The 13,747-nt window shown below is 39.3% G+C and overlaps 1 protein-coding gene and 1 long non-coding RNA gene across 2 annotated transcripts in view; one reads left to right on the top strand and one right to left on the bottom strand.

The window, feature by feature from the left end:
* Positions 1–6,757, top strand: part of LOC122549298 (uncharacterized) — a 59,150-nt gene extending 52,393 nt beyond the window's left edge. The window contains exon 3 of the long non-coding RNA XR_006311484.2: positions 6,661–6,757. This is a non-coding gene — a long non-coding RNA (uncharacterized LOC122549298). The remainder of the gene's footprint in view (positions 1–6,660) is intronic.
* The window catches only part of LOC122549297 (cAMP-regulated phosphoprotein 21-like), a 237,615-nt gene continuing 224,754 nt past the window's right edge, over positions 887–13,747 (bottom strand). The window contains exons 21-22 of the mRNA XM_087986133.1: positions 6,703–6,854; positions 887–1,909 (exon numbers count right to left, since the gene is read on the bottom strand). Coding sequence (XP_087842259.1) covers positions 1,652–1,909; positions 6,703–6,854 — 410 coding nt within the window. The 3' untranslated portion in view covers positions 887–1,651. The remainder of the gene's footprint in view (positions 1,910–6,702; positions 6,855–13,747) is intronic.

The raw sequence follows: 13,747 nt of genomic DNA, 5'->3' as shown, positions 1-13,747 counted from the left end.
AATGTTAGAGTATTATCTTAAGTAGACAAAGACACTTCAACATTTTAATAAAATGTGATGCATTCTTCCAATTATTTGGGTTTCAACATGTTTTATATACTCTTTCCTTGTGTTTCCTCCTACCATAATAAATTATCCAAAATACAATGGCAAAGCAAGTTTTCAACCATGAATTTTATCTGTGTGCAAAATAAGGTGAGGCAATAGTTGAAACTTAAATTATGCATTTTACTTTAATTCCTTGTAGCAAATGTTGAAATGAAACAGCATTTGTTACTTTCTCTCAGAGATGAGCTCTGGGAAATTCAAAGAGATCTGTCCAGCGAACAAACTGTGATGAATATAGATTTGATTGCTGTAGTTCAATCCATCTCACGAGCACCCTACATGGAGACCAGCTGGCTGAAATTTCTATAGAAGCTTACCAGAAAATTGCAATTGTCTCCCATCTCTTGCTAACTCCTGAGAAACTAAAACAAATTTTTAAACACGTCCAGTTGTAACTCAAAATAACACAATTCAAACTTTAGGACTAAATCATTGGGTCATTTAGAACAATTAGAAAGCTCAAGATTTTGCCTACAAACAAATGTGCCCTTGGATGGATCACAGTAAAACTTTCTGATGCAATAGAAAGGTCAGAAAGTATTTGCAACAATTTCTAACACGAGAATCTTTGCTCTCAATGGAAAAGTTAAATCACATCACACAGTTGCATTAGCAATATTACAATATAATTGTGTTCCAAGTTATTTACTCATTACATTAAAAAAATACCAATCTCCTGAATGTAACATTCACATTAAGTATTTTTCATATTATGTTTGTGTGGGGTTCATCAAATTTAGCTTGGATTCAATAACACATTAGAGGTGGAGAAAATTAGTCTATTTGATCGATCTTGCAACTATTTATTTTGATGCACAATTGACTTAAAACTGGAAGCATGAGACATATAATTTTGCAATACAGTAATAGCAGTGTAAACAGGTTTGCAGTTTCAGTGTTAGTTCAGTAACAGCTGAGGTTTCAGTACAAATTGAGTTAGCAGTTGCTTTGTGAACAAAGTTTGAGCTACTGTCAAAAATACTTAAACTGATACTCAACAAATTATAGTATCAAGAGAAGAGACAACTCACATGGTAGAAATGTGACCTTTACCCATGAGGTCAAATAGTTTATTGTGATTAAACACTACAATACAGTATATATCCATAAAAAACTCTAGTGTATATAAATTATTCCTTCCATACAGCAATTCTTTCCATTTCAGCTTTGGTACAATGTGTATTTTATTATAATAATTGTAATACTTTTCAGCTTCACAAACTCAACACAAAGTACAAAACTAACCAGTATTGGGGTATTACAATCTCCACAGTGGTGCTCAGTGGTAGGGAGAGGTCTTACCTCAGATAATCCATGTCACTCAGCTAAGCTACAAAGGCATACCTAGCAGGGACATGACTAAAATGCACCAGAAACCAGCAAACATTTTTAGAATTGTTTTTTTTTAAACAGAATACCAGCAGTGATCGACTGAGAACATAACACTCTATTTCCTCAACTGATGTTCCATTTTTTTGTGAAGGCCATAGTTACTATGTCCAAAAATGCATTTTGAAATTATTTTATTCACACAGAGCCAGTGTCAATATTTGACCTGCCATCCAGTGCTGCTAATACTAGTACAGTTTGTTCTGCAGTTAGCAGGGATCACTGGAACATTATTGGTCGGGCAGTGGGGTGCTACCAACCTTAAGTTGTTTTGTGGAGAAGGAGGTATAACATTACAATAGACAGGCATTCCAGTGGCTGGAAGAGTTCCTTGACCTGACTGGTTGGGTAGCATGATAGCTTGTGGATAAGATTGTTGAGACATCCCTTGAGAACCCTGGGTCATTGGCACCTAACAATAAAATATTAAATAAATCAGAAGTATTCTTGTATTTAATATGAATGCACAATACACTGAAACACATAATAACATTTTTGATTTTCAATAGATCTAGAATTAACAATGAATGATATGAGCTTCATTAATCTTACTTTCTCAAAGGATTGCACTGACATTCTTAGCTTGCTTAGTCTAAAATTGTTTCATTACCTCACGATGCAGGGGAATAAAACATGAGCTATTGCCGCTCCTATTTCAAAGGCATTCATTTAACTCTTTCTGGCATAAGTTGAAGTCTTATTCTTATTCAAGGTATTCAAATATTTCCAGTTAAAGGTACATGTATCATTGATTTTCTGCAAGAATTCAGATATTTGGCACTAATGTTACTAGGCTGTTTGCTGATGGGGCAGTTTTAACAAGACTGCAATGATAAAGTAGCAGATAATTGCATCAATACATTCTTTAGCTTTATATATTACTTATAATGACACATCCCCAGTACATTTTTATCTTTATGTGAAGGTGTGAAATTTTCTAAATGTCATGTTTTTCCAAAAAAAGCACTTGACTGAAAATGTGCTTTGTTAAGTGTCAAGCCATAAGATTATTATTCTGCTGAAATCAAGACAATTATTTGTAATTGAAACTCAATCAAGATGAAACATTTTTCTGAATGATTCCAAAATATTAATGCATGCAGTTTGACTAAGGGAATTAAACTGTTTAGCACAGCCTCAGAAAAAAAATGAAGTAAAATATTAATTTCAATCCTTTTTACTACGTCTAAAATGGTCTGGTGATTGTTAACATACTCATTCTTTATAATGGCTACTTCTAAGAAATTCTTTGTTCCACAGAAAAATAGCCTTATAATCTAATAGTCTTGTTATCTTTAACTGTCATATTAAAGATACTGTGTGATTAGGAGGGAATGCACAATCAGAAATTGCCAAAATATTTTTTAATTTAACTTGCAAGGGATATACTCAGTGGGGAGTAGAATTGGGTGGGTTGCAAAAACAGTATCATATGCAACCATTTCAGTTTCCTAAATCATATGTTAAACTAAAATTGTCGCCTGTATTTCTAACAGTATGATAGAGGGAACTGTAAGACATATGGATGCTGATCCTTTGGAGTCTATTTACAGTGATCCAGCATTGTCAGCTTCATTGTTAATGTGCTGGATTTTCATCAGGAACTTTATGACGATGTAGAAATAAAGACTAAGACTCAATAGAGGGTTTCCTGGATCCATCCCTGGTATCCCCCAGTTTTCACCAATGTGTGTTAAGAGTGCAGGTTGTTCCAGATCACGAACCCACACCTGCACTGTTGATATGACCGGCCCTACTGCAGTCTAGATTAGAGTGGTGCTGGGAAAGCACAGCAAGTCAGGCAGCATCTGAGGAGCAGGGGATGCTGCCTGACCTGCTGTGCTATACCAGCACCACTCTAATCTAGACTCTGGTTTCCAGCATCTGCATTCCTTGTTTTCACCTCGTTGATTTTGGCCCTACTGCAGGATTAGGGATATCCCAGCCCTGAACAATTTTTGTGGAGTCAGGCCTGGGTTTTAAAGGACTCATGGTTCATGAGTCCATGGTCCCTCAGAGGTGTATGATCCATCGCCTGAATGAGGGAACTTCTTGAGAGAGAAGTTCAAAAGTTTTTTACCCTCATGCAATCAATACCCCCCCCCCATCTATTGCTCAAGAATCCTCTTCCTTTCATAGTAACCAATGCCAATAATGCATAGTGAGGCTTGGTTGTAAGATTAGATGCATATTAGACAGCGGAAACAGCTTTCCACTTGTGAAAGCATTGCAGTTCCTGACAGTCCCTCTGAATGTCAAGCACACTTTCTGGGGATGGTCTGCCTGACTCTGATTTTCGCCTGCTCTCTCAAAATGAAAATCCCGCATTTGCTGGCACATTTTCCCGAGGTGGGCATGCTGGACCAGGAAATTCCCAAATTGCTGTTACTCATCCCAAAAATAAAAATTCAGTATATTGGGAGAACTTAGACAGAAGTCCATAAATTATGAAATGTTCTGAAGTGTACATTTTGCAATAATTTGAAACACAGACCAAGCAAAAAATAAAGTTGCTAATCTTGGTATGAAGCAAGAAAGAGCTTTTTTCCTTTGAGATATAAGGATTTCTTGCTTTAAGTTCTTCAGTATTTAAAGTAGCTGAACCTAAAATGAAAGTATAATAACTGAAGGGTAAACTTGAAATTCATAGCTAGCTCTCTGGTGAGGTGGAGATGTTGGTGGTGAAATTGCTGTTACAATTAACATGCCATTATAAATACCCTCCAAATATTAATAGAATGGACAACAACCTAGTTTCCCTACAAGGTGGCTAATCCATTCCAGCAATGTTATAGCCAAATGACAAGTTGAAAATTAATTCCATATCGTCAACAGGACAAATTGATTGTGTTATAAATTAGGTAGGATACCTTTACGCTATGAGTTAATTAAACTAGTTAGGATACCTTTTTGCTATGTGCTAATTAAACTCTGCATAGCCAAAGTGTTAGCAAAAAAGTGAGACATTAATATAAAACTCCAATCATAAACATGCCATTTAATATTCCTCATCAATGCAATTTCAATTGAGGATAATTGGATATCTGTTTTTGGGCTGTATAGATCTGGGGAATTCTCCCATAGATTCTAGTTCTAGATGGATATCTGAACTAGAGGACTACTTTGGATATAGTACACATCATATACATATAAGAACTTATTATGATAGGCTCCAGAAGATTCTTTCATCTACAAGTTCTGTTGCGTGCACAATTTTACAAAACAGAACTTTCTAAAAAAGCACACTTGTTTATTTATTTGTTAGGCAAAAGCACTTCATAATTTTAAGATATAATTCTGGAATGGTTATTTTTCTGTCTTGTTGCCATGAATGACTAGATTTGTAAGTGCATTGCTCGGAGTGGAATTTTCCCTTATTTTGTTTGAATGTGGGGTTGAGCAATTAAGTGGTGACTGACATGCTACCCCCATTGCTGAAAACTTATCAATTGCCCACCAATTAGCTCAATATAAGCTGAAAGATGGACCTGGGCAGGTTTCTCTCTGAATCACTAGTCTTGACACCTGCAGTCCAGGTCATCAAGAAGCAAGCAGCCAGAGGCCAGTCGCTTCTGGGTTCTAAAGTCTGTCAGTCAAAGCCTACTCCTTGGAGATCCTTTAGGGAGAAACTAAGAATTTTTTATACTCTTTTTACCTGTTTGGGAACATTTAGAGAGAGGGGTTCAAGGTTTGGAAGCAAGGACAGGTTGTCCCCCTATCCATGCCTCAGTTTCCCCCAGATAGGAATAATCAGAAGCCCCCCTCCCATCCCAGGTAACTATGGTTTCCCAGCCATGAAAATAAGTCACCAACTTTTTACCCACTGGAGAGTTAGGTGAGCAGGATGTGATGAGTTGAGTATCATAAGTGGCCATTAATTGACCTCCTAAGAGCCTTCATTGATGGCAGTTCAGGAAGCTTATCTATGGACCTCTTTGCTCAGAATTTAATTCATGAGCTGGCAAGAAGGCAATGAGTTTCTATTCAGGGCTAATTATTTCCCTTTCTCTCCACCTCTGCAGAAGGGCAAATTTTAACCAAAAACTAAAAGGTCATTATTAATCCGGAGCATCATAATGTCAGCCTCCAAAAAGGGTTGAATTTGTGGTTTAATCTGACCTACAAAGCTATTTTTTGACTAAATCGTTACAGACACTGGGGGAAGTTCAAGCTTTATTAGCAAAGTTTTTGATAAAATTGTGTTAACTAGAGTTAGCAGATTCCTAATGTTGACAAAGTACCTCAGTTGGCTGTCAATTGGCACATTATTTAATACTTTTGTCAGATACTATTTTGTGCAATGTGCTATGGCTATCTAGAAATAAATCTTTTTGATATGCTAACGCTTACATTAAGGTCATGTTACACATCCTTATGCATAAATCAACTATTTAATGACCTGAAAAACTGCCAAAAGATCTAGTTACTTTAATGTCAGTAACTTGGAGCATGCATGCATTTTCAAAAGTGAGAAATAGAAATGTAAAATATATAGGAATAATGAAATCAAACCTTGGTTTTTCACTACATCAAAAGAAAAACAATATGTTTAGGAATTAGTAAATAGATCTTGTTTTGAAACAATGCAGTTTTTGACATTATATACATTCTCAGTGACATGGTATTAGATTTAGATGTTCATTCAGCAGAATGTCACGGGGTCATCATGGCTGTTTTTTTAACAGTACTTTGAGTATTAATAATTATAATAAGGCAATTACAGCTTGGAATCATTCTCTGAATAAGGACAAAATGTACTCTTTGTGAAAATGTTTAGTCAACCTGTTCAGAGATGTTACAACACATCTCTGTAACAGATGGGATTCTACAGAGATGAGGAGGAAATATTTTTCTCGCAGGGTTGTGAATCAATGGAATTCACTATCTCAAAGTGTAGTGGATACTGGAACACTGAAAATTAGGAACGAGATAGCATGCAGAAGAGTTTAAATGATGCCGAGATGTGATCAGTTGGCTGAATTGCCTACTGTTGGTCCAAAATCCACTACTACAGCACTCCACATGCAGTGTAAGCTTGGTTATTTGTAGTGGACCATCACCGCATGTAACATGTTACATATTGCCTTTTCAAGCAATAATTACACAAATCCTACAGTGGCATGTCATATTCTAACTTCATAAATTAATGGAAAACATCCTCAGGTTGGAGGAGTAAAAGAAATACATCGAGATCCTTCAACCTACTTGGTAAGAAGACATGGCTGGATATTGGACCATCACCCCTGGCACCTGATTTCCCTGCTGGTTGTTCAACAGGTTCTGACTCTGTGGTGATTGTTGCACTCCCATCAGACCTTGGAACCCTTGCTGCTGATTTGGCAACACAGCTTGGAAACCTGGAAAGAGCAAGTTGGTTATAGTGCTTATCTTTGAACTGAACCTTGTCTACCAAAATGTTTTGCAAGCTGTAACACTGGAACTAAAAATATATATTATTTTATCTGACAACTAAAAGCTTTGGTGTAAATATGTGGAAAAAGCAGTTACAGTAGTAATCAAACTGTCTGTAGATAACAGCAATTAAAACAATAATGGTGCATTCAAGATGTTTTTGAACTCAAAATAACTCTGCCAAAGACAATCATAATTTAAAATATGTACCCCTAATTAACCATTACCACCACATGCAGAATCATCTTCCCTGATCAGAATTGAACTTAACAATATGTTAAAATAACCCTCTGACGTCTGGCAAAAGCCTTTAGCAGACCTCTCAAGCCCACTGAATGAATAATCAAAATGTGAATTTGTTGATTGAATATCCTGGGATCATTTAGTCAAAGACTCTCTGGTGTGGATTATCTTGTACACTTGGAGACTGGGACTTCCTTTTACTTTATTTTTGTGTGGCGTGGGTACGACTGGCTAGGCTAACATTTGTTGTTCATCAGTGTTTGCCCTGGAGAAGGCAGTGGTGAGCTGACTTCTTGAAACACTATAGAAGGCACACCCACAGTGCTATTAGAAGTAAGTTCTATGATTTTATAGAACATAGAACAATACAGTGCGGTAAAGGCCCCTCGACCCTCGATCTTGCGCCAACCTGTGAAAATAATCTGATGCCCATCTAACCTACACTATTCCATTATTATTCAAATGAATGTCCGATGCCCATTTAAATGCCCTTAATGTTGGCAAGTCTACTACTGTTGCAGGCAGGCCATTCAACGCCCCTACCATTCTCTGAGTGATGAAAATACTCCTAATATCTGTCCTAAACCTATCAGCCCTCAATTTAAAGCTAGTCCCCTTGTGTTAGCCTTCACCATCCAAGGAAAAAGGCTTTCACTGTTCATCCTATCTAGCCCTCTGATTATCCTTAAGTCATTCTCAACCTTCTTCTCTCCAACGAAAACAGCCTCAGTTCCCTTAGCCTTTCCTCGTAAGACCTCCCTTCCATACCAAGCAACATCCTAGCTGATTTCCTCTGAACCCTTTCCAAGGCTTCCACATCCTTCCTATAATGCTGTGGCCAGAACTGTACACAATACTCCAGGTGCGGCCTTCCCAGTATCTTGTACAGTTGAAGCATGACCTTGTGGCTCTGAAACCCAATTCCCCTACCAATGAACGCCAACACACCATATGCCTTCTTAACAACCCCATCAACCTGGGTGGAAACTTGCAGGGATTTATGCACCTGGACACAGAGGTCTCTCTGTTCATCTACACTCCCAAGAATTTTACCATTAGCTCAGTACTCTACGTTTCTGTTATTACTTCTTCCGAAGTGAACTACCTCACACTTTTCTGTATTAAACTCCATTTTCCACTTCTCAGCCCAGTTCTCAATTTGTCTATGTCCCTTTGTAACCCACAACATCCTTCGGCACTTTCCACAACTCTGCCTGCCTTAGTGTCTTCTGCAAATTTACTAACCTATCCTTCTAAGCTCACATCCAGATCATTTATAAAAATGACAAACATCAGTCGCCCCAAAACAGATTCTTGTGGCACACCACTGGTAACTGAGCACCGGGATGAACATTTCCCATCAACCAGCACCCTCTATTTTCTTTCAGCTAGCCAATTTCTGATTTAAACCGTTAAATCACCTTCAATCCCGAAGGTGATTTTGTGCAATTTTGTGCAATAGCCTACTGTGTGATACCTTATCAAATGCCTTACTGAAGTCCATATACACCACATCAACCCCTTTACCTTCATCCTCCTGTTTTGTCACCTTCTTGAAGAATTCAATAAGGTTAGTGAGACATGACCTACCTTTCACAAAACTGTGTTGACTATCCCTAATCAGATTATTCCTTTCCAGATGATTATAAATCCTATTCTCTTATAACCTTTTCCAACGCCTTACCCACAACCGAAGTAAGGTTCACTGGCCTATAATTACCAGGGTTGTCCCAACTACCCTTCTTAAACAGGGGAACAACATTTGTGATCCTCCAATCTTCTGGCACTACTCCTGTCAACAATATTGACAAAGATCGAAGTCAAAGGCTCTGCAATCTCCTCCCTGGCTTCCCAGAGAATATGAGGATAAATCCCATCTGGCCCAGGGGTCTTATCTATTTTCAGATCTTCCAAAATTGCTAAAACCTCCTCTTTGTCAACCTCAATCCCATTTAATCTTCTAGGCTGTATCTCCGTATTCGCATGAACATTGCCCTTTTCAAATGTGAATACTGATGAAAAGTATACATTAAGTGCTTCCCCTACGTCCTTAGATTCCACACACAAATTTCTACTACTATCTTTGATTGGCCCTAATCTTACTCTAGTCATTCTTTTACTCCTGATATACCTATAGAAGGCCTTAGGGTTCTCCTTGATCCTATCCACCACCAACTTCTCATGTCCCCTCCTGGCTCTTCTTAGCGCTCTCTTCAGATCTTTTCTGGCTAACTTATAACACTCAAGCTCCCTAGCTGAGCCTTCAGGCCTCATCCTCACATAAGCCTCCTTCTTCCTCTTGACAACAGCTTCAACTTCTTTAGTAAACTATCGCTCCCTCTCTCTACAACTCCCTCCTTGTCTGATAGGTATGTACTTATCAAGGACCCACAGTATCTGTTCCTTGAATGAGCTTCATGTTTCAATTGTGTCCAACCCCTGCAGCTTTCTTCCCCATGCTATGCATCCTAAAACTTGCATAATTGCACCATAATCATCTTTCCCCCAGTTATACCTCTTTCCCTGCAGTTTATACCTATCCCTGCCCATTCCTATTGTAAACGTAATTGATTTATGGTCACTATCACCAAAGTACTCACCTACCTCCAAATCTAACACCAGGCCAGGTTCATTCCCCAGTACCTTTACCATCATTTCTGTTCTTGCCGAAACATCTAAATCCCTGGATCTGCAACAAACATTCCTGTCCCTCCTCTAGCCATGTCTCTGAAATGGCCACAACATCGAAATCCCAGGTACCAACCCATGCTGCAAGTTCACCCATCTTATTCTGGATGCTCCTGCCATTGAAGTACACACATTTCAAACCAACATCCAGATTGCCAGTGCCCTCTTGCAACCTTATAAACTTATCCCTGACCTCACTACCCTCAATCTCCTGTACACTGGAACTATAATTCAGGTTCCCATCCCCCTGCTGCATTAGTGTAAAACCCCCAAAGAGCATTAGCAAATTTTGTCTCAGCAGTGTAGATTCAAAGGGTCTCAAATGGGCAGCACCTGAAAATGGCATTTGAGTCTTGTAATGTATGATTACTCCATGCCTGTGATACATCAGCACAGTGGCTCAGTAGTTTGCACTGCTACTTCACAGCACCAGGGTCCCAAGTTCAATTCCAGCCTTGGGTGACTGTCTGTGTGGAGTTTGCACATTCTCCCTGAGTTTGTGTGGGTTTCCTCCAGATGCTCTGGTTTCTTCCCACAGTCCAAAGATGTGCAGATGAGGTGAATTGCCCATAGTGTTAGGTGCATTAGTCAGAGGGAAATGGGTCTGAGTGGGTTACTTTTCGGAGGGTCGGTTTGGGCTGAAGGGCCTGTTTCCACACTGTAATCTAATCTAAGCAGCAAGTTCATTTTGTGCTGCTATTCATGAGTATGATGTAATAGAGTCACAGAGTCAATGAGATGTGCAGCACAGAAACAGACCCTTTGGTACAACTCCTCCATGCCGATCAGATATCCTAAATTTAGCAAGTCCCATTTGCCAACACTTGGCTCATATCTCTCTAAACCCTTCCTATTCATGTACCCATCCAGATGCCTTTTAAATGTTGTAATTGTACTAGCCTCCACCATTTCCTCTTGGAGCTCACTCCACACATGCACCCCACTTTTCATGAAAAAATTGCCCCTTAGGTCCCTTTTAAATCTTTCCTCTCTCATCCTAAACCTATGCCTTCTAGTTCTGGACTCCCCCATGCCAGGGTAAAGACTTTGTCTATTTACTCTATCTATGTCCTTCATGATTTTAACAACATCTGGAAGGTCACCCCTCAGCATCCAATGCTCCAGGGAAAACAGCCTCAGCCTATTCAACCTCTCCCTATAGCTCAAATACTCCAATGCTGGCAACATCCTTGTAAGTCTTTTCTGAACCCTTCCAAGTTTCACAACACCCTTCCAATAGAAGGGAGACAAGAATTGCACACGATATTCCAGAAGAGGCCTAACCAATATCCTGTACAGTCACAACATGACCTCCTATACTCAATGCTCTGACCAATAAAGGAAAGCATACCAAATGCCTTCTTCACTATCTACCTGCGACTCCACTTTCAAGGAACTATGAACCTGCTCTCCAAGGTCTCTTTGTTCAGCAACACTCCCCAGCACGTTAGCCTTACCTTTCCAATGTCTGCAACAAATGTTAACGACACAGATGAATATAGTTGCACATCTCAGCAAGGACTCCAGAAATGTGAGACACTAAAACAAGTTAAAGGTGGTCCACCCTATTTAAAATCAGTCTGCATCTGTGTAAGGGGGAGATGTACTGTAGCTGGAGCAGGTGATGGGAATCCTTTTGGAAATAGAGATGGGTAGACTGTGGCAAAAGTAATGGGATCTCATTTGCCAACTGGAAAGCCAGCAAGATCTCTGTGTTACCTCTTTTTGAGAAGGCTCGCATTTAGTTTTTAATGTACAGAAGCCTTGAAATCAAGGTAAAGTTCTTTTGGATCTGCCTCACTACTCTTTATAAACGTAAGTTAATTTGAACAACTCAAAACGCACCAATCAGTTGTGTAAAATTAGCAACTGGCTACAGGGCCCCAACAGCAACTAAGTTAAAATAGCTGATGATCCTTTAAATACAATTAATAGGGTGTCCAACTGTTACTGGACAAATGTTCAGTCATACATCGTTAAGAGACGGTATTAACTGAAGTCTTGAGCTCCAAAAAAGCAGCCACTGCTTCATATCAGCACGACCTACAGACTGACATCATAATTAGATTAGATTAGATTACATTACAGTGTGGAAACAGGCCCTTCAGCCCAACAAGTCCACACCGACCCGCCGAAGCGCAACCCACCCATACCCCTACATTTACCCCTTACCCAACACTACGGGCAATTTAGCATGGCCAATTCACCTGACCTGCACATCTTTGGACTGTGGGAGGAAACCGGAGCACCCGGAGGAAACCCACGCAGACACGGGGAGAACGTGCAAACTCCACACAGTCAGTCGCCTGAGTCGGGAATTGAAGTCGGGTCTCTGGCGCTGTGAGGCAGCAGTGCTAACCACTGTGCCACCGTGCCGCCCAAAGTCTCATTACTCTGCATAACCTCTGGTATACATTCACTACACACATCCCTTCATCAATTTGAAATCTGGTATGACACGCTCCAGAATTGTACATGCACACAGATGTCATTGCAAACCTTTAACAACAATGGTAGCATCAAAGAAATGGTGGGTATAGACTGTACTTTTTTTTATCAAAAGACTGCTCATTTCTCTATCTTACAGATCTCATTATAATGAATGGAAAAAATGGTAATCAGCCCATTAAATCTCCATGCTACTTTCATCATTATAAATCTCATGGATTGCTTATTAAAGCTATGCTCATTAATATGACTGCTGACTCTAACCATCCCCTTTCATTCTTCTAGTGATAATTCACATTACGTGCTTATGTTGCTAATTTGCCAGCTTTCTGAAGAATCTTGAAAGCAAATAATCTTGAAAATTTCTATCTGTCCAACCATAACTTCTGTCTCAGTCAGGAAATGCACAATTTTAAACATTTCTTTATCATGGAGTGAGAGAGGCAAACAGACAGTACAGAAGAGATCTTTCAGCCCATTGTGTCTGCATCAATCTATCTAAACAAATCCCACTTTCCAGCACTTGACCCACAGCCTTGACTGTTATTACATTTCAAATGCTCAGCCATGGACTTTTTAAAGGCTGAGATGTTTCTCACTTGTACTACTCTCTTTGCAGTGCATTCCCACCTTCCTCTGTTTGAACAAACTTTTCCTCAACTCCTCTCTCAACCTCCTATCCTTAATCTTAAAATTATGCTTCCTTGTCATTGACCCGTCAACTAAGTGATTTAGCTGCTTCTGTTCACAATCGCCGTGCCTCTTATAACAATCATACACATCAGGTTCCCCTCAGCATTGCCTGCTCTAAAGAAAACAATCTGAGTCTTTCCTACCTCTCTTCATAGCTAAACTGCTCCATCCAAGCAACATCCTAATGAACATTTTCTGCACCCTCTCCTCTGCATCACATCCTTCCTATCATGAGGCAAACAAAACTAGACACAGTACTCCAGCTATGGCCTAACCAAAGTTTTATACACCTCCAACATAATCTACTTGTTTTTAGAATGTATGCTATGATTGAAGATGAAATAAATGCCTTCTTAACTACCCTATTAATCTATCCACTGATCTTCAGGGATTCATGGACAAACACCCCAAGATCTCTCTGTTCCTCTGATATTCCTAACTTCCTGTCATTCATTGAGTTCTTATTACTTCTTTCAAAATGTATCACCTCACACTTTCCAGTATTAAATTCCTTCTGCCACTGACCTGCCCATCTGATCAACCCTTCTATATCTTCCTATAACCAAAACTGTCATTAGTAACCACCTAGCCAATTTTTGTGTCATCTGCATACATACTTATCATTTCCCACAAATTCTTAACACAATAAGGAAGCCAATACTGATCTCAGTGGTATGCCACTGAACAGTGGCCTCCAGTAATAAAACAGACTTCTACCAACACCCTCTCTCTCTTACTACTAAGCCAGTTTTGGATCCAACTTACG

This window comes from Chiloscyllium plagiosum, unplaced genomic scaffold, assembly GCF_037043375.1.
Source record: "Chiloscyllium plagiosum isolate Xiang-an unplaced genomic scaffold, Cpla_swu_hap1 HiC_scaffold_4, whole genome shotgun sequence".
In the NCBI taxonomy this organism is placed as follows: domain Eukaryota; kingdom Metazoa; phylum Chordata; class Chondrichthyes; order Orectolobiformes; family Hemiscylliidae; genus Chiloscyllium; species Chiloscyllium plagiosum.
This window is presented reverse-complemented; position numbering and strand designations above follow the sequence as displayed.